The sequence below is a fragment of the Stegostoma tigrinum genome, chromosome 6 (assembly GCF_030684315.1).
Source record: "Stegostoma tigrinum isolate sSteTig4 chromosome 6, sSteTig4.hap1, whole genome shotgun sequence".
In the NCBI taxonomy this organism is placed as follows: domain Eukaryota; kingdom Metazoa; phylum Chordata; class Chondrichthyes; order Orectolobiformes; family Stegostomatidae; genus Stegostoma; species Stegostoma tigrinum.
Genome location: NC_081359.1, coordinates 60315270 through 60340379, shown reverse-complemented (window position 1 = coordinate 60340379; position 25110 = coordinate 60315270). Strand labels below are relative to the sequence as shown.

The following is a 25110-nucleotide window of genomic DNA, read 5'->3' as shown; positions in this document are numbered from 1 at the left end:
CTTTAAACATCGAAGCATTTGCCAATCCTTGAGCACAATAAATCTCAGATACTGAAAATGTCTGCAGTCATTTTAGAACAATGATTAACCTACAATTAACTTTCCAGGCCAGTACCCATCAACAAATATTCGTTTCTGTTCTTACCTGAAAAATGAGCTGCTGTTCAAAGTCCAAAGTTCACCTCTAATCTCCAGCTCACAATTCCAAACCAAAAACGAGAAAAACAGAAGATACTGATGGTCCTTACAAGGTAGAGAAGACAAGGCATTGAATACAAGATCAGGGAGGTTATGATGAAGCTGTGAATAATGTTAGTTGGATGGCCGTGTACAGTTCTGGTCATCACACTTCCTGAAGGATGCATTTGCGCTGGAAGGAGTACGGAAGGGATTCACCAGGATGTTACCTGGGCTGGAGCAATTCATTGCAGACAACAACTAGATAGGCTGTGGTTGTTTTCTCTAGAGCAAAGGAGGCCAAGGGGATCCTGACCGAGTTGTACAAAATTATAGGGGTGTAGATATAGCAGATAGGAAGAACCGCCCCCCCCCCATTCTCCTCAGGAGATGGAGTAGTCAGGCACATAGATTTATGGTAAAGACAGGAGGTTTAGAGGAGATTTAATGAAGATTTATTTCATTCAGAGAGTGGTGGGTATTTAGAAACCACTGCTTGCAAGTGTGGTAGAAGTGGGTGCTGTCAGAATATTTAAGTTTTTGGAAAATCACTTCAAGTACTATATCATAGAATGATATAGCCCAGGTTCTGGAAAATGGGATTAAAGTAAATAGATGCTGGATGATCAGCTTGGGCAAGAGCTGAAAGACCTCTTTCTGTGCTGCACATGTTCTGAAACTTCTTTCAGTCTCTAAATAATTTGGATCATGTCCTAACTCACTGTAGAATTTATTTCTGGATAGAAAAGCAAAGTACTGCAAATGCTGGAAGTCTTAAAAGCATTGGAAAATTCAGCAGGTCTGGCAGCATCCATGGAGGAAAAAAATGGTCAACATTTTAGGTTAAATTGACCTGACCTGAAACATTAACACAATTTCATCGGGTTACCAGACCTGTTGAATTTAGCATTTTCTGCTTAGGTTCTAATTTCAGGATTCTGCTTTTGTTCTGTGTTTCAATATCACTCTATCTAGAACATGAAAATATTGAATTTTACCAGAGGGCTAATTTAAGGCTAATAATATTTAATGGTGACAGCCAGACTCTAGCCAAAATGTGCTCTGATATAACTAAAACAAACCGACATTTTAGATTTATAAATTGAACCTACTACAGCAGATTGTTAGCAAAACGTTCAATTTATGATCCTATTACGGTTTTCAATCACAAATTGGTTTTGTAGTGGATCACCTTATTGAATGCATTAAATGGCTGTCAGTTTACTTCATTTATTTTTACAGCTAATTACAAATGTGGAAGTGGGGATCGATTTTAATTGTAGAAAGCATTTTGATTGTCTGGGTTCTCAGCAGTAGCTAGTGGCATCTAGGATAATATGAAAGATGATGCTGATGAATGATGGTTCTATTCTATTTCTTTCTCTCTCCACTGTTGGAGTTATGTTATGTGACTATCAGGGAACCACTTCTGGTGAAATGCTATGTAGCATTCCTAGTGCTCCATTGACATGCATGAAATAATTTCATGTTAATTGGCATGTCTACTTGCCTTTATAATGTTGGGGAGGAGTAGTTTGTTATGACGGCTCTTGGTGAATTTTTAAAATATATTTTAACATTTTACTTTGTATTGTATTATAATTATTTAAATCTATTAAAGAATCCACAACAAAAATGCTGCTATCTAACTTTCAGCTGAACACTGAAACAGCATGACAGTGTATTTAAATTTAACTTTATTTCCTTGATCATGTTGAGTGGGTTAGCTCAGTTGGTGCCTCGTGTCACAACCACGCCAGACACTTCTTCAAAGTGGTCTGTGAATTGTAAATTTTGTACATGTTCATTATCTAACACCCTTTTTTAGTTCTTGGGTGTTTCAATTTATAAATAACCAACAACACATTTCAATGCTTTAAAAGTGATCAAAGTTATTTCATTACAACAACTGTTGATAATTATTCAGCTTTAACAAATTTTATTTATCAGAAGTACAAATTTAAAATGAGGATGAAAGTTACACATAGGAATGAAACTGAAATCAATTTCCACAATTTTACTTTGTACTGTATTTTAATTATTTAAATCTATTAATGAATCCACAACAAAAATGCAGCTATCTAAATTTCAGCTGAACACTGAAACAGCATGATGGTACATTTAAATTTGACTTTGGCTTAAATATTCTCTTTCCAAAGTGAAACTGTTGAAAACTTTAACTCAGAGTCAGCAGCTGTGACGGATTCCATGGGCAGTTAGTTTCTCCAAGAGGTGCACTGAGCAAAACAGATCTTGAGTTAGTGGGTGGTGTGTGCTTCATTTTAATAGCACTACAGGTAGCCTCATTCAGTACACCAGTCCTAGGTACTGATCTTTTGTCTCCTTTTGAGAAACAGTGACTGCTTCAATTTATTTCTGTCATGGTCTCTGTACAAAATGGTTGCTCACAGTCAGGCCCTTCTATGCATCATAACTAAAATGATCGCTGTCCCAAAAGCACTTCAGTCATGCTTCCGCATAATGCTTTGGGTTATCCCAGGTCAAAGGCATGTTCACAGCACTGATAACCTGCCTGGGAGTATTTGGTTTCAGCACACTGCATTTAGAAAGCTGAAAACTGACCTCTACAGCCTCTCTTCCTGTTCTGTCTCTCTCTCCGCCCATTATTCTTGAATGTGGAAACTATTGTAAATTGTACACTAATTTCTTTTGAATCTGTTCTTATTGCATATTCAGAAATTTGGAGAGCTTCACATAGGACAAATCGAGCAAATGCGCTGCAGACACCGAATACGAGTGCTACAGAACTTAGAAGATACCACTAAACAAAATGTGGTAAGTTTACGCAATCAATTAGTGTGATTAAAAGAAAACTAGAGTTGTTTTATTTTGTGATAATCATTACTTAACATTTAATCATACAAGTTATAATAAGAAGCAGAACAAACTGAATCTGGCCAGTTACTGTTCCATCAGTCTACGCTTGATCATAAACAAAGTGATGGAGTGTATTATTGACAGAGCTATCAAGTGGAACTTGGATAACAATAACCTACTCACTGGTCAGTTTGAGTCCTGCCTGGACCACTCTGTCCTTGACTTTAACCTTGATTCAAACATGTGCAAAAGAGCTCCATTCGGAATGTGAGGTGGGAGTGATTGCCCTTTCCATCAAGGAGCCCCAACAAAATTGATGGTGGGAGGGGGTAAGCCTCTCCTCTGTCTGGAATCTATCCTAATTACAGGGAGGTGATTGTGGTTAAATACCAATGATGGCAGTTCAAGGACACTGTTAAAGTGGTTCCTCCAGCTGGTGTACTGCCTTCAACCATCTTCAGCTGCTTCATCAATGATCTACCCGCTCATTTTAAAGTCAGAACTGCGGAGTTTGCTGATCCCACGGCATTCAGTATCATTTGAAAAGTCTCAGATATGAATGTGGTCTGTGTCCATACATAGTAACAACCAGACAGCATCCAGGCTTGGGCTACTAAATGTGGTAAATAGCATTCAATAACAAAACTATCGGCACATATATTCTGTAACTCTCTTCTCTTAATGTTCCTGTCACTGAATCCTCCACTGTCGACATTCTGTGGGTTACCATTGAGCAACAACTAAACTAGTCAAATAAATACTGTGGCCACAAGAGCAAGCCAGAGGTTAGGAATCTTGTAGTGAGTGACTCACCAGAGCCTGACGACGATGTTCAAAGCACAAGTCAGGAATGGGATTGAATACACCCACTTGGTAGAGTGTGGTTTTGACAACACACTTGATTAGCACCCTGCACCTTCTCTAAAGTGTTTATTCCTTACAAACCTGATGCATAGTGGCAGTAGCCTGTGCCTATTCAAGGTGCACTGTAGTAACGTGACAAGGCTGCTTCAACAGTACTTTTAAAAACCTACGACCCCCACCATCTAGTAGGACATAGGCCACAGGCGTGTGGGAAGACCGTAGCCTGCTCTGCCATTTCGTGAGATGTGCATCTCATCTGATTGTAACCTCAAATTCATGTTCTCACTTACTCCTCTTCCACCTCTTCCTTACCGAGAATCTATCCACCTCTGCTTTAGAATCACTGCGACATTGCTTGATCTGCTGTTTCAGAAAGAGTTCCAAAGATACACAGCCCACGTGATTATCTCTGTGCTTTTCTGACCAGATTATTTCCTCCTTTAAGCTCCACTCTGCTGTTTGGTTACCATCAGGGTGGTTATTTGCCTTTATCGTTCTCATTTCTGCTCAAACTGCTTCTACATGCTGTTTATTTGTTTGGAAATCACACCATCCTTCCGTTACAAACATTAACTAACAGAGTCACCACTCCACCTTTCCCCGCTTCCTGTTCTTCCCAAAGTACTCGTCAATATAAGGCACCAATTCATGTCATTCCTGCAGCTTGCTAGATCATGCATGTCAGAATGCACTAAGAACTGGTTACACAGATTGGTGAAAAATTGGAGCTAAACAAAATAAAGCAAAAGGAGAAAACAAAACATTTGAAAGGGGCAGTGCATTTGAGCTTTGTAAGCATTCAGAAATGTATTAATAATTTGAGAATTGCTTACATTCTCAGTTAATGTAAGGCCATGGGGCTAATTTAATGTTTTAAATATAATTTTGCAGCTTAGAGTTGTGGCAGCAGAAGTTTCATTTAGTACTGAAGGGCTGGGAGACCTCTACGACCTTTTCAAGGTGAGTTCTACAAAAGCTGGTAATTGCCAGTGACTCAACCGCAGATGTTCAATTCTGAACAGTAATGAGTCCTTCCCCAGTTTTCTGTTGTCATAATCCTTTATAGACACCTTTTATGAAATAAAAACTGGTGGCATTTTCTTCATATACATACTAATCCTAAAGTATTCCTCCTACTAGGCCCTCTGCTAATTGCAATTATTTGCTCATAAGAAGGTATTCAAGACTGAGAGACTTGCTGTGCTTTCTCATGTGCACATATATGTAGTGTTGAGATTCCTATCATGATGGTATATCTAGATGGGTAATGTTAATGTAACGATGTGACTCAAAGCTGTCACCATAAATTTGATAAGAGTGTACCAGTAGATATTGTGTGCCATCAGATACTGTAAGGGGTTACTTACCTTTTGATTGCATAACTGGCACAGTGATGCCAACAGTGTGGGTCACACCTCACTGGCTGAGGTTACCAGGAGAAAAGAAACTCTTCCTCTGCCTCTTCCCTCACCTGAGCCAAAGTGACCTTCAGCTTAAACCACCACCAGTCATGTCCCTCTAATGAGGGAGCAGCCCTTTCTATTGTTGAAATTAACAAACTGTCAATACTTGGTTGATTTCTGTTGGATTTACCTGATGTCATGTGACTGCATTGAGCATTCAGCACTTAGAAAGAGTGTCACTAGGAAAATGGTGAGTTTGGCAATAAATCTGGAACTTCTGCAATGGGAACTGGCAAAAGATAGAAATTACATTCCAACTTTTAGTTAGAATGGAATAGTTTGTAAAATTATATTCTAAGCTGTATCCCTTACTCTGCCTTTAAAATTTATACTTATTTTTCAACCAGAGAGAATATCTTTTAGCCTGTTACTGGGGTGGAAATGAGTCAGCAGCGTTGCATCATGATCCCAGCCTCCCATATCTGGAACAATACAAAATAAATAGTTTCCAGTTCAGCAACCTCTTCTGTCTTCTAAGCCCCTGGTCGTGGGGTACCCATACAGATCTTTTAGCCCAGAGGACGTTCCGCATACTTGATGAAAATGAAGATTCTCTAATTGATTTTAAAGAATTGGTCAGTTGTTTAGGTAACTACTTTTTAATCTCTTTCATGCAGAGTTAATTAATGTCGATATGTATGAACTGTCTGCTTAAAATCTTGGTATCAAGATTGGTACCTAGTTACAAACTATTCAAGCTGCAAAAAATTTGCTTTTGTATTGGCAGTATGGAGAGTGTGGAAAAGAGGGTCTTGATTGAATGAGTGTTTTATTTTTATATCACAGAAATAATGTACAATGGAGACATCAGTGAAAAACTCAGATTGTTATATAGGCTGCACATTCCACCAGGTAAAGTAATCCTTAAAGAAAAGTTAGTAAAAAGAAGCATACTGCTGAAGTTGTTAAATGCACTTCAGCGCAGTTCGTGAATTCCCAGTTTGATTTCAAAGTTTACACCAGATTTTTGTACAGTATTCATGATGTTAATAGACCTCTGCTTTCATCTTGTTTGTACTTTTTAGTTTATGAATGTAGGTGTGAACTTGAGATCTAAAACTTTGCTTACCTTTATCTTGTACTGTTCCACTTACCAATCACCCTTGGCATTGATTCATTAATTTGTGGGAAGTTGACATTGTTGGATAACTTAGAATTTGTTGTCCAATCCTAATTAACCTGGAGAAGCTGGTGAATTTATTTTTCTCATCCGTCTGTCTTTTGGGTGAGATGTTAATTTTGTCTATCCTGAAGTGGGTGTGAAACATCCAATAGTACTATTTTGAAGAATATACGGGTGATTACTGGCTTCCTAGTCAACATTTATCTCTCAATCCTCCTCCAAAATACCGTATTGGTTCATATCAGATAGCTGTTAATCATGAAAGGCAATACATAGAAGCAAAATTTTACTTTTTTCTCCATTCTTGAATTACTGCAGTCTGTGTAGTAAAGATGCTCTTTACATGCTTTTAAGTTTGGAATTTCAGGATTTTGACCCAGTGACATTAGAGCAACTACAGTCTAATCTGAAGTCCAAATGGTGTGTAATTTAGAAGAAACTTGTAGCTGGAAATATAGCTAAGCGTTTGCCATCAAAGGAACTTTGGCAATTTGCAGATGGTATGCACTGCACCCTGCTGGTGGAGAGTGAATATGCAGGTGTGAAAGGTAATGGATGTGATGCTAATGAAGGGGGGCTACTCAGGTTAGACCACACTTTGAATATTGTGTTCTGTTCTGGTCACCTCATTATAGGAAAGATGTGGAAGCTTTAGAGAGGGTGCAGAGAAGATTTACCAGGATGTTGCCTGGACTGGAGGGTAGGTCTTATGAGGAAAGGTCGAGGGAGCTAGGGCTTTTTTCATTGGAGCAAAGGATGAGGGGTGACTCGATAGAGGTGTAGAGATGAGGAGAGACCTAGATACAGTGGAGAGTCAGTGACCTTTTCCCAGGGTGGAAATGGCTATTATGAGGGTGCATAATTTTGAGGTGATTAGAGGAAAGTATAGGGAAAATGTCGGAGGTAGGTTCTTCACACAGAGTGTGGTCGGCGTGTGGAATACGCTGCCAGCAGTGGTAGTGGAGTCAGCAAATTTAGAGACTTTTACGCGACTGTTGGATAGGATAGTAAAATGTACGGTATTCAAGGTAGATTGATCTTAGTAGGATAACAGGTTGGCACAACATCATGGGCTGAAGGGCCTGTACTACGTTCGATGTACTCTGGCTTAAAAAGTATTCTGACATGCTTCTGACTTGTCTTGTAGATAATGGAAAGCTTTGGCTAATCATGAGGTGACTCAATTACCACAAAATGCCCACTTCTTACAGCCATTGTGTTTTCATAACTGGCCTCTAACAAGAATTACTATCTTCTTTAAAGTAGCTGTGCAGTTAGGTAGAGAGTATCAACTCTTCCCTCAATTCCGCTGACCTGAGGTTTACTGGACAGCCTTAATACTGTTTGAAATGCTGCCATTATGTTCAGAGTAGTTTAATTTAGATAAATGTGAGGTGTTGCATTTTGGCAAGGCAGATCAGGGCAGGACTTGTACATTTAATGGTAAGTTCCTGGGGAGTGTTGCTGAACAAAGACTTTGGAGTACAGGTTCATAGTTCCTTGAAAGTGGAGTTGCAGGAAGACAGGATAGTGAAGAATGCATTTGGTATGCTTGCTTTTATTGGGCAATGCACTGAAAATAGGATTTGGGATGTCATGTTGTGGCTGTACGGGACATTGGTTAGACCACTTTTGAAGACTGTGTGCAGTTCTGGCCTCCCTATTATAGGAAGGATGTTGTGAAACTTGAAAGGGTTCAGAAAGGATTTACAAGGATGTTGCCAGGGTTGGAGGGTTTGAGCTACAGGGAGAGGCTGACTAGGCTGGGGCTATTTTCCCTGGAGCAGCGGAAACTGAGGGGTGATCTTCCAGTCGTTTATAAAAATCATAAGCGGCACAGACAGAGTGAATAGACAGGGTCTTTTTTTTCCCCCAGGGTGGAGTAATCCAAAATTACAGGTCATACGTTTAAGGTGAGAAGGCAAGATATCGAAGGGACCTAAGGAGCAGCTTTTTCATGCAGAACGTAGTGTGTGTATGGAACGAGCTGCCAAAGGAAGTGGTAGAAGCTGGTACAATTACAACATTTAAAAGACATTTGGATAGGCATATGAATAGGAAAAGTTTATGGGGATATAGGACTAGATTTATTTGGAAAATCTGGTCAGTATGAACAAGTTGGACCAAAGGGTCTGTTTCTGTGCTGTACAGCTCTATGACTCTAAGACACCTCGAATTTTTTGGACCAGAACTGTAATTGGATCTGGATCAAGTAGTCCCAGCTGAGTGTACTGGTGAGCGGATTATCGAAGGGAAACAGAAATAGCAAGAACTGAAGATGCTGTAGTCAGATAATAGTGTGGAGCTGGAGGAACGCAGCAGGCCAGGCAGCATCATAGGAGCAGGAAAGTTTACGTTTTGAGTGGGAACCTTTCTTCAGAAAATCTGAATTTCTGAAGAAGGGTCCTGACCTGAAACATCAGCTTTCCTGCTCCTCTGATGCTGCCTGGCCTGCTGTGTTCCTCCAGCTCTGCATTTTGTAGTCCAGAAACACAGAAGGTAGGAGCATCATCATCATTTTGCTGTTGAATGAGTGTGGAGCAATGGTTGACCAGATTTCGATTCTGCCCTTATTTTTGTGGGGAGGATAAACCTAGGTAACTTTTTCCTTTGTTTAGATTTTTAATTGCCTCAAGCATAAAATTCCTTCATTGTCTCACAAGACCTTATGTTTTCATCCAGCCATACAATAGACACCCTTTCCCCACAAACTGTATTCCTAAATCTGGTCTTCTGTGAACCTCTGGCCCAGCCATTGGTCTTTGGGTTTTCTGCCATCTAATCTACCCCCCACTTCTTCCTTCAGTCATCTATGTTTGGTTGCCAGTCCTAATACCTACACCTTTAGCTTATAGAGTCTTACAGCATGGAAACAGACCCTTCTGTCCAACTAATCCATGTTCACTATGCTCCCAAACCAAACTAGTCCCACTTGCCTGTATTCTTCCAAACCTTTCCTCTTCATGTACTTATCCAAATGTCTTTTAAATGTAACTGCACCTGCATCCACCACTTCCTCTGGTGGTTCATTCAACATCTAACTCTGTGTAAAATAGTTGCCCTCTCATGTCCTCTTTAAATCTTCCTCTTCTCACCTTTTTAAAACAAAAACGCCTCTTAGTTTGAACTCCCCAACCTTAGGGAAAAGACCTTTACTAATCAACTTATCTATACCCCTTATGATTTTATATACCTCTATAAAGTCACTCCTGAATCTCCTGTGCTGAAGTGAAAAAGAACCAGCCTATCCATATAACGTAAGCCCTCCATTCCTAGCAACATCCTGGTGAATCTGTTCTGACCCCTCTCCAGTTTAATAATATACTTCCTTTAACTGGGCAACCAGAACCCTACACAGTAGTCCACAAGTGGTCTTACCAATGTGCTGTACAAACTCAACATTATGTCCCAACTCCTATACTCAGAAGGTCAGAGCAATAAAGGCAGGCATGGTAAACACCTTCTTAAACACCCTGCTTTCCTGTGACTTCAAAGAATTGTGTACCTGAACTCCTACTTCTCTGTTCTACAACAACTACCCAGGTCCCTAACATTAATTGTATAAAGTCCTGCTTGTTTGTTTTATCAAAACGCAATACTTCACGTTTATCCAAATTAAACTCCATCTGCCACTCAGCCCATTGACCCAATTGATCAAAATCTCTTTGTGGTCTCTGAAAAAGGTTAAGACAACAATGCCATGAACTTTGGTGTCATCTGCAAACTTACTAACTATGCCTCATATATTCTCATTCAAATAATTTGTATAAATAACAAAGAAAAGCCAACCCAATGTCAATCCCTATGGAACACTGCTGGTCACAGGCCGCCAGTCTGAAAAACGACTCCTCACCACCACCACCCTGTCTCCTCCTCAAGCCAATTTTGTATCCAGTTGGCTAGCTCTCCCTAGATCCGATGTGATCCAACTTTACTCATTAGTCTAGTTTAACATGAAGTATTTTTTTGGATGGGCCTTGCTTCATTGTAAACGTGCGATGTAAAACAAGTCCTTTTAGTTGGTAAGCTAACAGTAGGAAATCTGCTGAGAAGTTAGTTTTTTTTTTAAAAACTTGTAGCTTTGCTTAGCATTAATTGCTAAATCACTTTTCCCCTCACCCTACTGATTGTTGTGGTGTTCTACGCTGAGCTAGTCTTGAAAGGAAATTACTTAATTCCTTGGCTGCCTGGGATGTTCACTCAATGATGAAAAACCACTGGAACATGTTTAGGTTGCTGAGAGGCATTTTAGGAAGAAGCACCAATTTTTTCTGTTTGTCTTTTATTTTGGATCTGGAGTCACAAGTAGACCAGATTACCTTCCCCCAAAGGATATGAGTGAAGGGTTTTTAGTGATTGACTATGGTTATGTGGCTGCCATTAGGCTAGCATTTTGGTGCACTCAAATTTCACCATTTGCCATGTAGGATTAGACCCAGAACATTAGTCTGGGTTCATAAGACCATAACAGAAGAAATAAGCCACTCGACCCATCGAGTCTGCTCCACCATTCAATCATGGCTTTCTCCTCATAACTCTTGATCCTCTTGACAATCAAGAACCTATCTATCTCAGTCTTAAATGTACTCAATGACCCGGCCTCCACAGCCTTCTGTGGCAGTGAATTCCATAGATTCACCACACTCTGGCTGAACAAGTTTCTCCTTATCTCCGTTCTAAAAGGTCTTCCCTTTACTCGAAGGATGTGCCCTCAGGTTCTAGAATTTCCTACCAATGGAAGCATCTTCCCAACATCCACTCTGTCCAGGCCATTCAGAATTCTGTAAGTTTAAATTAGATCCCCCCCCACATCCTTCTAAACTCCAATGAGTATAATCCCAGAGTCCTCATATGTTAAGCTTCCCATTCCTGGGTTCACTGACATTACCATTATTCCCCCACCTCTCCTGGGAGTCTGTTGGTAATGTCTGATTATTGCACCAAAATATGAATTTTATAAAGCCTCAGATATGTCATTTTCATTTACATGCAGCATTGAATTTTGAATGTTTGATTCATTAAATTTATTCTTGCTTTTGCTCCTAGCCTACAATGATGATGACATAGATAACCTATCTCCTTTGAGGACAACCTTTGTTTCTGATGTACAACCTGATTACCTCAACAAATCAAACTGCAAGTGCATATTTATTGCCTAGCTTTGTTTTTTTTTTGGTTTTTCTAAACTGTCATTCAAAGTTATGAAACCAAAATATTACTTCCTAAATCAAAATTACTGATGGGGAGTAGTCCATACTTTCCAAATCATAATTCTTTAAAGTGACTTTTATTTTGCTTCAAATTATCAACCAAGAGATGCCATTCCAAAGTGGAGCTAATTGCATAACCAGCTAGACAAGCACAAAATGAATTTAAGTAAAGACTCACCCTATTAAACAAGAATACAGGTCTCATCAAATAACCACTAGCATAGAAAAATGCAAAACAGGGATTTTTTGTAATTGACACCACAAAATGAGGGAGGTATTTGTGATACAGCAAAGGCTGGGATTCTTTTATTCACTGGAATAACAAATTGGTTTGGCATCTGGGTATGGCCTGTTAAAAGCATTTTACTGAAGTCTTGTCAATGACAAAAGTCATACACCTTTAACTGCCTGGAGGTCCTTGTTATGAATCAACATTTAGATCTAGAGATGGCTGTTAGTATTCAAATAGATAGTGTTGTTGGGCTTGTATATTTCCAGTGTTATGATTGATTATACTGGACAAATAAGATTCTAGCGCGAAACCTGTCTTAATAGTTTTACTTTTGCATATTTGTTCTGACAACCAGATAACTTTCTCAAGCTCTCAAAACCTGGAGACTAAACTCTGCCTCAAGATTTTGACAAATGAGAAGTCATGCCAGCAGGACTGTTTTCTTCTGAACCCAACCTACCAATGGCCTCTTATCATTTATTTATGTGTAGGTCATTAAAACCTCTGCAGTTCCCAGTGAAGCTCTCAGTAGCTGATAATTAATTGAATTCAAGTCACATGCTGTCTTGGAAATGTTTGAACTTGCTGGCCCATTTTTAATAAGAAAAAGTACCTTCACAGAACTGAAACCTAAAATCCATTATTTACAAACCTTTATAACACTCTACCTCAAAGCTTTTGCTTGTGGCAAACCTTATCTCCATCACTTTTATTGTTTGGTGGACAAGGTATAAAAGGTTAAAGTTTACAATGAGCACCTATGAATTTGTGAAACCTGTTAAGTTAATCATAATAGCGGTAATGTTCGCCCCCATGGGTTCAAGTCCCACATGCTCCAAACAGGTTGATTAGGGACGAAAGGCAAAGAACGCAGCTGCTACATTGGTTGGTTTACATTTGATGTGTACAGATATGCAAACTAATTAAACAAACTATTATTAAAAGGTGGATCAACCAATTACCAACACCAATTGAAAAAAATGCTTGAAGATTTGGTTAAAAGAAAAAAGGAAGCCACAAAAGATCTTTCATTGATGAATCAGGTATGTTTATCATTTAATTTTTAAAAACCTAAAAATTCTGTTAAAACAAAACTACATTTTTCTAATTAGGCAGTGTCAGAATACCTCTAACCACGGGAAAGTGGGTGAGGAGCCACAAATTCAAAAATCCTGGTAGTATCTCAGAAGGAATACAGGTAATTCATGTTCATGCAGCTAGCCCCCCTTTTAATCCCATTATTGATTTCAACCTTTGCTGAGCCCAATGCAAAAGATAAACTGTCCCTGGAGCATGGTGCCAAAAACCAAACTCTGCTAGTTTTTAATCTTGTCTGAGCTTTTATGCTACAGTAAAATTTCACCATTTTGCATTTCCATTTTGACTTATTATCCAATTGCTGCTTCAGTTCTCTACCAAAATGTAGGTCTGAGATCACTTCATCCTCCTCCCAAGTACAGCAAAAACAATAGCTCCAAAAACTACCCCAGCTGGAATAGGGACAGAACTGAGCAGTTGGCAACAATCTCAGCTGTATAGGCTGTAGTAACATACTTTTATGTGCTGTACTGCCAACCTATAAAGTCATGGTAAAGAGAGAGATAATGGAAACTGCAGATGCTGGAGAATCAGAGATAACAACATGTGGAGCTGGATGAACACAGCAAGCCAAGCAGCGTCTTGCTGCTTGGCCTGCTGTGTTCATCCAACTCCACACTTTAAGTCATGGTAGAGGCTCCTATTTTGTTTCCACCATGTGGCTGACCAGGAAAATCAACTACCTACCACTGATATATGCTGTAAGGATTAAAGATTGAAACTAAACACATTTGACTATCCTATGAACGGCCAATCCACAAATAGATGGACACTGAACTATAGGTCCACTCGCTGTAGTTTCAACAATGTTACATTGCAATGGAATGTTCCTGTCCCCACACTACAGTGCTTGCTTTCACCCTATTTCTGCCTGGATGAGATCTGAAAACAGATGTAAACCATAACAGCTGCTTCATAGATAAGCAAATTGTTATTTTGAAATTAATTTATAATGAAATTAGAATCTACTAGTTTCAGTAACTGCAGCTGTCTTAGCATTTGCTGCTGAGAACATAACTATTTGTCAAAAGGCTGTCAATGAAAACACACCAAAATAAATATTCAAGTTTTGTCTCCTATTATTTCCCAAACAAATCACCTGATTTGCACTTGGGTTATGCACTTGGCCTGCTGAGCTGTGGATTTAGTGACTGACTTTACAATTTTTAAAAAATTTAATCCCACACAGAGAGAGTTCATCCAGTTTTGCAAGACATTATACAGTATGTTTCGAGAAGATCCAGAAGAAAACAGTCTTTACCAAGCTATTGCTACAGTCACTACTCTTCTACTGCAGATTGGGGAGGCGGGACAAAAAATACGTAGTTCAGGAAGTATTTCCAAACTGCCTGCAAGTTCTAAAGAAACAGAAGTACTGACACCTACAGATGGAGCAGATGCTGTGTTTGAAGGAGTGGATATGGGCCTGAAAAATAATCCTCCACCTTCACAGTCTGGAGAGGATGACTGGAGTGTGTCCTTTGAGCAAATTTTGGCTTCACTGTTGACTGAACAATGTTTGGTGAACTTTTTTGAAAGGTCAGTAGCTGTAAAAAGTAAACTCCTTCATGCAAAAGCAAATCAGTATCAACAGAGAATTAATCAGACAATCCACTAGCCTTTTGAATATTTGTTTCAACGCTGGCAGTTGAAACCTTGAAGTTCCACTGTAAATAAGTATGTGCTGTCCTAAATGTCTGGGTACATGTCCAAGTTTACAGATTGTATGTGCAATTTTGAATAAATGCATTTGAGTACATGTTCTGCATAGCTTCATGTTTGATCCACAAAAGTTTCCCAAAAAGGTACGTAGTCACTTTTAATTTTATTTTTAACAAAGCATTTACAATTTAATTTTCATCAACATTGACTGTTTGCAGACCTGTAAAACAAAAAAATTTAAATGTTAATCTGGTTGTCTATCTAAATTATATGTTTTGATGCCCCAGACCAGTTCCAGCCTGTTGATGGCATTTTGATAACCTGAAGGTCACCATTTTAATCAACAATACTGGCATTAGCCACTTCAACTACAACAGACTTACTTTTAGGACTGCTAATAGCATTGAGAAAAATATCATCCAACCTACTTTCAGACAGCATCTATTCTACCACAATAAACAAAATAGAACTTCAGAGGCTGGAAAATCTCAGCAGGTCTGGTAGCAGAACGGGACTGAAGAGCCACTGGACCTGAAACACTGCTTTCTCTCCATAGATGCTGCTATGCCTGCTGAATTTTATTTCTGCCAAAATCATGTCTTTATTCCAATCTTGCAGTTGTTTAGATTAATTGGGTAATAAACAAAGCTTCCTTTTAATTCAAACTGTTGGCAGGATTGTTGAGTTTTTAAACTTCAGCTATTGGAACAGGCCTTTTCCTTGGAAGCAAGCAGGATTAATTTCAGGGACCAGTAGTTTTTGAATTAATTCAAATATGATTGATAGGTTACTTGTTCCCTGTGAAACCAATAAGTAAAACTGGTTATGCATGGAGCCATCACACAGCAGATTTTAAACAGAATTATGGGGAGTATTACAAAATAAATCAACAGGGAGAGTTTTTCTTTTTAAAAGCCACAACATTAAGTTCAACAGACTTTTACGTATGAGATTAGTTCCAGTAGATCACTAGACAGTGATGATCTCCTGCCTTCAAAGCAAAGACTTTAGGATGGTAGGGTAATTATTATAGCCGACCTGGAACTGTGATAAACAGGACCAGCACACATTAATGTGGACCATTAGCAAGCTCTTTAAATTTGCTCTAACTTACCTTTGTAGGATGTGACAGGAACATAGGTTACCAATGTGTAAAGTTTGTTAGGAGAATCCTCATCCTCATTGCGCTTTCTGGACAAACGAACACGAATGCGATATGGAACATTCCTGGAAGAAGTGTAAATTTTTGAAATTCTACAGCTTCATATTTTAAACATTAAGAACTGGATTTATCACAATTACCCATCACCAAAACAAACGATGTATCCGGATTGTACAATATGACTGACATTTAATATACAAGCCATCATGTTTGTTATCCAAAATATCCTCTTAAACATCGAGTTATTATATCTCATCATAAACAAGTTAACTTCAAGAAGGTAGAAATCAGCAACACGTGATCTATATTAGGATAATAATTATACACTTTATAGTAATGACCTAGACTTTGGAATTAAGGCACCAAATAGGGATGGGGTGGTAAAGCAACAAGCATGTTACATTTTGGCAAAACAAAGTTATAGTGCTAAGTAAATTTAAAGTAGAGGAAATGAGGATAAATACAAATCAAAGCATGATAGGAAATGAAGACAGAACCTGCGAGAGCAGCAGCAGCATTTCTGCTTTGTAAACAGTCCCTCCTGTACTGGACAGTGCCCAATGCTTGAAGTAAATTTTGAGTGGCTGAGCGTTCCTGATGTTTGAAGGCCAAAAAGCACCCCCAACACCAACACCACCACCACCCTTTAAATTCATTCCAGCCAGTAAAATCATAATGCCTTAATTGGCTATATATTTTGTTTGTAACTTTCAAAAGATCTGGCCAAATCTAACATAATTTGGAGGTGGGGGGGTGTCAGTGTATGTTTGTGGCATTATACTACTATCAATATATAATTTGTATGACTAGAATATCCACAATGCTAGAACTTTACAACTTGGAATCTAGACCAAAGGTAATGATTTTTATGGTGAATACTCATGGGTCCAAATATTGCACCTGGATTAAAGTATGATAATTGAAAATTTAAAAATCACCAGGAGGATTTGCAATCTTTTCTAAGCAATCTCTGTTGGGTCATGCTCGTAGGTCATCTGGTGAAAAGCACAGGCAATTACCTTTACTAAAATAAACACATTCACTGCCAATGTAGATTTGAGAGGAATCAATCTTCCCAGTATAAATTCTATTAAACATTCTGTTCAGCACAATTCTTCAAAGCTGACCCATTATTTTTAGCTTTCAATAACTCACCTTAGGTAAAAGGTAAGAATTCACAGCTAAGTTCTACAATAGAATACCTAGTAGTATCAAATCCTTCTCAAAAAGCGCTTTCAAATGAGCAAACATGATGCATCAACAGCTAACTGTAAGGAGGTCTTAAATCTCTATTTTGATTCTAATGGAAGGCTGTGGCTCAAACGATTAGCAGAGGTACTAATATGTATTTGAATAATCCAATATTCAGTCAAACCCAACATTAAACAAACGTTTCTTCTGAATACATTGAGAAACCAGTGTAGGGAGAGACTATCTTAATAAGAGAGGTTGAATAGGTCAGGCCTGTATTCATTGTTTACAAGAATTAGAAGCGAACCTACAGAAATATTCGAGATTCTTAGGAAAATTGACAGGGTAGATACAGAGATGTTGCCCCTTCAGGCAACTGAACTAGAGGGTATAATCTCAGTGTTAAGGGTTGCACATTTAAGACAGATGACAAGCAACTACTTCTGAGGACAGTGCACCTGTAGAATTCTTTGCCAGAGAGAGATGTAGAGACCTGGTCATTAATTATTTAGAAGGCTCAGATATAGATTTTAAGAGAGCTATAGGGAAAAGGCAAGAAAAGTGGAGTTGAGGATTACCAAAACAGCCTTGATCTCAGTGAACGGCGGAGTAGACTCGATGGGCTGACTTCTGTGCCTAAGTTTTATGGTTGATGTAAAAGTAAATTGGAGAATAAATAATATTATGCAGGAAATGGAAATAAATTAACAGGTATTTGATATTTTATCACAAAACAGGATGCAAGTACTGATGGAGGATTGGCAAAATGTAAGTGATATGCCAGAGGGTTTGATGTCAAGACCTCAACTGTTCACAATGTCTTTAAATGAAATGGATATAGGCATGGAAGGTATTGTTGGCAAACTGGCTGACACAGAGATAGGTAGGATGTGAAGAGGACAAAAAGATGTTTAAAAAAAAACGTAAGTAGTTTATGAGAGTAGGTTAATATATGGAAACTGCAGTACAAGGGGGGAAAATGTGAAGCTGTCTCTTTGACAGGAATGGTAATAAAGCATATTTGAAATGGTGAGACATTGCAAAGCTCTGATGTTTCAATGAAGTCATTGAAACTTATAAGATCTTGAGGGGTCTCAACAGGATAGATGTGGACAGGATGCTTTATTTTATGGGAGAATCTAGAATAAGGGATGTGTTTAAAAATCTGTTTACCTATTTAAAACCGAGATGAGGCCAACTTTCCTTTCCTCTCAAATAACTGAGTTTTTGGAGCTCCCTGAAAAGGCAGTCTAAGCAGAGTATAATTTTTTTGAAAGGCTAAAGTGACTGATTCTTGTTAAATATGGGGGTGAAAGATCATCAGGGGTAGGCAGAAATGCAGATTTGAATTTACAATCATTTTATTCAATGATGGAGCATACTCAAGGGGACAAATAGCCTACTCCCAATCTGTATGTTTTATGACTAAAGATATTGTCTGATTTGCACCAGACAGAAGCAAAAAACAAGCAGCAAAGTCAGCAACATGGGAAACAAATCTTGAACACCCATGATGCTTTCTTTAAACAATAAAACCAATCTCTCCCAACTATCAGGAATAAGTAACATATTTTAATATAATGCCTTTGAAAGATTTAGGAAGTACAGTTAACTGGTCTTGCACAAGCTATCCATTCGAAGATGTTTGTGAAATACAAGTAACTTTAGAAATTATCTCCTGTCCATTACGTACCTTACACCTTTAGCCCAAACAGCCTTGTTCAATCGAGTATCAATGCGGACATCAGGAGTACCCATTTCCTTCACTGCAAATTTACGGATCTCCTTAATGGCACGAGGAGCACGTCTCTTAAAACCCCTTAAAAAGAAAATCCAAGATTTTATTTTGTCAGTCATAATGCTCACAATGCTGATTCTTCTTGACTATTAACTGCAACCCAATCAAGGCAGGATTTCAGTAAATGCTACCATTTCAAGTAATTTCTGCATTCTAAAACAATCTATTCAGAGAAACTCTTGTTGCTAACAGATGATAGAACTAATGACTAGTCAAATTGGCTAACACACTTCACAATATCTGGTCTGGTTTTTTAAATTCATTAATGGGAATGAGGGCATCGCTGCTAGGCAGCATTTATTGTCCATCCCTGATTACCCAGAGGGCAGTTAAGAATCAACTACATTGCTGTGCGTCTGGAATCACATGTAGGCCAGACCAGTTAGACTTGGATTAGTGAACCAAATGGGTTTTTACAACAATTAACAATGGGCTCATGGTCTTGTTCCATGCTTAATTCCAAATATTTTGTTGAATTTAAATTCCATCACCTGCCATGTAGGATTCAAACCCAGGTCCCCAAAATATTTTCTGGGTCTCTGGATTAACAGTCCAGCAATAATACCACAAGACCACCAGCAGCAGACCCAAACTGCTTTTAAATAAGTTGACGGTTTCTGCCTCAACGACTAAATTGGATAGCATATTCAAGGCACCCACCACCCTTCTGGTGAAAAAAGATTTTCCTCATGTCATCTCTAATCCTTCTACCAAATGTTTTAATTTTCCACCTCCGGTAATTGGAGAAGTCAATGGAGAAACAGATATTTCCTATACACTTTATCTAAGCCTCTTTTATTTTGTACAACATAATTAAGTCACTCCCTAGCCTACTGTGTTCTAAGGAAAATATCTTAGTTCATCCAATCTTTCTTATTTACAACTAGTGTCTTCAATACCTTGCTAAATGAAGTAAAGCATCCCATCTGTCTGCTTTACTATCTTACCTACCTGACCTGTCACCTTCAGTGCACTCTAAGGTGTCACTTCTTGCACCCCTCTCAATTTCCTGGTCATTTCATGCGTATTCCTTCGCTTTATTTGCCAACCCACTCCCCCAAAAATCTAAGAACTCGCACTTATGCAGACTGAATTCCAACTGCCACTTTTCCAACCGCTCAACTAAACAGTGATATCTTCCTGCAGTCACCAGTCAACCTAATCACTATCTATCCAGATTATTTTTGTGCTGAATTTCCCAACCATTTCTCCCAACACAGCCTAAGTCATCAGTACATTCTGCAAACAGCAAGGAATCCTAAGACAGGAACACCAATGGAAATAATGACAAAACTTTCACTGACAAAAAACACTAGTGCATTTCACCTACAAGATTACCAGATGCACAAACTAAAGCATAAAATTAACATCAAGCCTACATCAAACTGTTTTCTAGGCAGATTCCAGTGATGCAGTTTCAGGCTTATTCATAAGAACATGAGTAGGCTGTTCAGCCTCTCCAGCTTGCTCTGCCACTCAACAGGATCATGATTGAGAGAGACAGTAGGAACTGCAGATGCTGGAGAATCTGAGATAACAAGGTGTAGAGCTGGATGAACACAGCAGGCCAAGCAGCATCAGAGGAACAGGAAGGCTGACGTCTCAGGCCTAGACCCTTCTTTGGAAAATTCTCCACAGCCAACAGCTCCAGAGGAGACTACAGCACCCAGCCCTGCTGAATCTTCACCACCCCCCCAGATTTCCCCCTTCCTGAGGATAAACGGTCGGTCCTCAGTAAAGGGTTCACCTTTGTCTCCCTCCATCCACACATAACGAATACCAGTCACACTTGGACGTTGAACAGTTTTTCCGCCACCTCCACACTCACTTCTTCAACCGTGAGCCTAACCCTCCCTCTACAGATCCCTTCTCACGCCTACAACACATTCCCTCCTCCTGGACACCACCCCAAGCCCTCCTACCCTCCCTCAAACCCCATTTCTGAAGAGGGATCTAGGCCCGGAATGTCAGCCTTCCGGCTCCTCTGATGCTGCTTGGCCTGTTGTGTTCATCCAGCTCTACACCTTGTTATCTAAGATCATGATTGAACCCACTTTCCTGCATGCTCCCCATAGCCCTTGTTTCCCCTATTGATCAAAAATCACTCTCAATCTTGAACAGAGACAGCCTTAATGGCCTGAACGAACAGAACTTCTGATCCCACATCCTCCCTGTAATCAAAGTATCTACTTCTATACGAATAGTAACACTTGGCACTTCCCGAGTCTCAACCCAATCTGGTGAAATTCAGATCCAGATATAGCACAGTATGGAGCTTGAGGAACACCGCAGCCAGGCAGCAACAGAGGAACAGGAAAACTGACATTTTGGGTTGGGATCCTTCTTCAGGAAACATCAGAAAATCCAAAACGTCAGCTTTCCTGCTCCTCTGATGCTGCCTGGCCTGCAGTGCTCCTCCAGATCCACACTTATCTGACTCCAGCATCGGAAGTTCTTACTATCTCCAAACTCAGAACTATCCTTCTGTAACAACCACCTGAATTATTCTATTTCTCTCCTTGGGAATTACTTTACATATACTCAATTTTCCTTAAAAGTCTACTTCCCACATTCTAACCTGCACTAAATCCCATTCATTCATTTCCCTACTGACCTACACTGGCTCCTGGCCCATCAGCACAACTTAAATTGACCCCCAAGGTCTCACCCTCGCTTTCTCCTACCTTGATAACTTTGCACCCATCTAACCCGAGGCTAATGTGTACCCCAACAGTCCCTTTGTCCCATTCGGAGCAACTGTGTTTTTTAACCAACGCAGCCCTAGGCTCTAGGATTAATTCCTCAAACTTCTCTGCTTTTTTAACCTACCTTTTTGAATCGGCTTTTAATTAATTGTTCCAACTTTTCCTACTTTAACTCTATATAATTGGCTTTGGTTTCTACTGGTATTTTTCTATGTGCACATGTATAGCGCCTTTACTGTAACAGATCATTCACAGGAACATTTCGCACATTTTCAAAATAAAACATATAAAGTACATTAGATGTTTGCAATAAAGCCAATGCAAAGATGATGTCTATATAGACTTCGGCAAGGTGCTGAAAAAGGTTCTGCATGGTAGACTGGTTGGCAAGGTTAGATCATGAGGTCCAGGGTGAGCTAGCCAAGTGGGTACAAAATTGGCTCAAAGGAGACGAAATATGATACTGGAGGTTGCTTTTCAGGCAGGAGGCCTGTGAACAGCGGTGTGCTGCAAGGATCAGTGCTGGTTCTACTGCTGTCATTTATATAAGTGATATGGATGTGACTATGAGGTATCGCTAGTGAGTTTGCAGATAACACTTAAATCGGTGATGTAGTGAAGACAGCTATCTCATATTACAACAGGACTTGGATCAGATGGGCTTGTTCAAGATGGACATGATCAGGCCCACGGGATTTATCCATCTTATGTGCTTTAAGGTCATGTGTATGGGGTTCAAAAAAATTCCCACTTGTTTCCTTAGCATCCACGATTCTCTCCTCAGTGTTTACTGAGTAGAAATATTCATTAAAATCTTCCCCATCTCCCGTGGCTCCACACTTAAACGGCCATCCTGATCATTAAGGGGACCTATTCTCTCCATAGCGACCCTTTTACTCTTAATATAGCTACAGAACCTCTTGGGATTGTCTTCAACCTTGTCTACCAGATCAATCTCATACCCTCTTTCTGCTCTTCTGATTTCCCTTTTGTGTGTGGCCCTACACTTTTTATAGTCATCTAGGGATTTACTTGAGTCTGATAGCTTAAATCTAACGTATGCCTTCATTTTGCTTCCTGACCAGAGCCTCAATATCCCTGGTCAGCCAGGGATCCCGAACCCTGCTGGCTTTCCCATTCACTCTGACAGGGACATACTGTTCTTGAACTCTTGATATCACATTTGCTAATCATTACTTTTCCTTCAAACAGACTCACCCAATTGACCTCTGCTGGATCCTGCCAATTGATCCTAAAATTAGCCTGGCTCCAGTTTAGCACCTGAACCTGTAGCCAAACAGCCACCTCCTTGTTACATAGAAGGAAAATGTGGCAACTGCTGGAAATTTGAAACAGACCAAAAAAAATTCTTGAAACACATACATCATGTATGGCATCATCTATGGAAGCAAACAAATTCTGAAACTGAGATGGTGCCATATCTGCTGATATGATACCTGTTTACTCTCCTTTGTGTGAGATGGAATAGCCCAACTCATCTGGATGAATGCAGCTCAACCGTAAGTTTAACACTGTTCAGAATAAAGCAGGCCACTCGACAGTCACTCCATTCACCATTCATCAAGCTCTCAAACATCAATACATGGTAAAGTTTAAGTTACCACAGTCCCAGAGGGCAGCTCTTTCAAAGACAGACAACTGGCATTGGTTTAACCTAGGTGTACCATGCTCAGGCAAGGTTGAGAAAGTGGAACCTTCAATGTAAACTCAGTTGATGTGAGAATTAAACCCAGTGTGTTAGCACCACTGTGCACTGCAAACCAGCCATCCTGCCAACTGACCCCAGAAAATATACAGTTTGCAGTAATAGTGAATACACCCTGCAAAATGCACTGCAATAACTCACCAGGAGATAGCAAGAACTGCAGATGCTGGAGTCATGGACAACTCAGTATGGAGCTTTTTCTGAAGCATGGTCCCAACCCAAAACATTCATTTTCCTGCTCCTTTGATGCTGCCTAGCCTGCTGTTACTCCAACTCCATATTTTCTCAACCCATTACCACCCTGAGGGACAATGGCAGTAGACGGGCGAGAATACCAGGACCTCCAAATTCCTCATCACACCATCCTGAGTTGGAAATATAACACTATTCCTTTACTATGTTTTACCCTAGCACTTACAAATTGCACAAAGAACGGACATGTACCACTGGACGGCAGCAATTCACCAACTTCTCAAGGTCAACTAGGAATGAACAATAAATGTTGGCACAAGCAGCAACATCCATCTCTCATGATTGAATGGGAAACTCTATATAAATGACACCATCACTACAAAACTACCTTAGATGACGAGACAATCTGGAAAACCTCAACTTGTTGAAAATAGGACAACCATTCCTTCAGGAGGTTCACGGAATCCCTACAATGTGGAAACAGTCCTTTCAGCCCATTGAGTCCACACCCAGAGCCACCTCTCTACCCTGTCACCGTAACCCTGCATTTCCGAGGAGTCCCTGACCTAGCCTGCACATCTACAGACAATTTAGCATGGTCGATTCAGCCAGTCTGCACATCTTCAAACCTGAAGGCATAAGAGACATATTTCCAGCCAATTAATCCAGATGATCATAAATTCTTTTTTACGTACACGCCATGGATACGCTTGTGGACATTTATTGTATACTCCCTCGTAACCACCTCGTTGATGGCTGAGCGGCCCTTCTTTTTCTCTCCACCTTTCTTAGCGGGAGCCATCTGTGAACATCGAGAAGAATCGGGTACGAGTTATAACAGGTTTCATGAAGTACTGCAATCCTTTAGCATCGAATGAAGCCATGATCTACAGCCACTCACTCGCCGAGGTCCAGCGCTCTGCTCGGTGCTGAGGATCTGGAGCCAAGACTCCGCAGAAACAGCGGGCAATGTCTGTGAACGAGCCGAGCCGGGGGCTGCCCAGCCAAACAGACCGTCCCAGGGCAGCGGTAGTCAGACGGGCGCCAAGGCACCCATTAGGCCCCAGGATCGGAGACCCGACTCGAACATTTAATCTGAATTAAACACACCGACGGCAGATCGAGGAAAGGAAATAACCCCAGGAGAAAGTTTCCCCCTCTGCCCGAATCTGATTCCCCCATACTATCCTGCTGTGCGGGCTGCACAACAGAAGGATGGAGACGGATTTGAATCGGCGCTACCAGTACCGAGCCGCTCACCTCGTCCGGAAAATGTCGGAAAGGAAGGAGGGGAGCATTCTGGGTGATTATTCACGGGGAAACACTTCCGGAGCATAGTCAGGAGATCTTGAAGTTCTCTCGGCCTGGTTACACAGAATCCTGCTGCACTCCTACAGACAGTAGGGGCTGAATTCTAATCTCTGATTTCACAGTGTATTTTGTAATAATATATTGTTGGCAGTGGCAATAGGCCAGTGATACTTTTGCTGTAGTAGTAATCCAGAGACTCAAGTAATGTTATGAGGTTCACATCCTGCAATTTGAATTCACTAAAAATCTGGAATTAGAAGGCTAAATGATGACCATGAAACCACTGTTCATTGTTGTTACAAAACTTATCTTGTTTACGACTGTCCTTCACCAAACAAAAACTTCTGCCCTTGCTTAG

General features: G+C 40.0%; 2 protein-coding genes across 2 annotated transcripts in view; one reads left to right on the top strand and one right to left on the bottom strand.

Moving 5' to 3' along the window:
* Positions 1 to 14757, top strand: part of LOC125453275 (TBC1 domain family member 8-like) — a 102544-nt gene extending 87787 nt beyond the window's left edge. Inside the window, exons 14-20 of the mRNA XM_048532619.2 lie at positions 2875 to 2973; positions 4771 to 4839; positions 5690 to 5930; positions 6129 to 6194; positions 11512 to 11601; positions 12853 to 12950; positions 14195 to 14757. Coding sequence (XP_048388576.1) covers positions 2875 to 2973; positions 4771 to 4839; positions 5690 to 5930; positions 6129 to 6194; positions 11512 to 11601; positions 12853 to 12950; positions 14195 to 14623 — 1092 coding nt within the window. The 3' untranslated portion in view covers positions 14624 to 14757. The remainder of the gene's footprint in view (positions 1 to 2874; positions 2974 to 4770; positions 4840 to 5689; positions 5931 to 6128; positions 6195 to 11511; positions 11602 to 12852; positions 12951 to 14194) is intronic.
* A 54-nt stretch (positions 14758 to 14811) lies between these two features.
* Positions 14812 to 24739, bottom strand: rpl31 (ribosomal protein L31). The gene is made up of 5 exons (XM_048532628.2): positions 24702 to 24739; positions 24137 to 24243; positions 18714 to 18839; positions 15782 to 15894; positions 14812 to 14887 (listed from the first exon to the last, which is right to left on the bottom strand). Exons 2-5 carry the CDS (start codon positions 24241 to 24243, stop codon positions 14856 to 14858), a joined length of 378 nt encoding a protein of 125 aa, XP_048388585.1. The 5' UTR covers positions 24702 to 24739; the 3' UTR covers positions 14812 to 14855.
* Between the last annotated feature and the right edge of the window lie 371 nt (positions 24740 to 25110).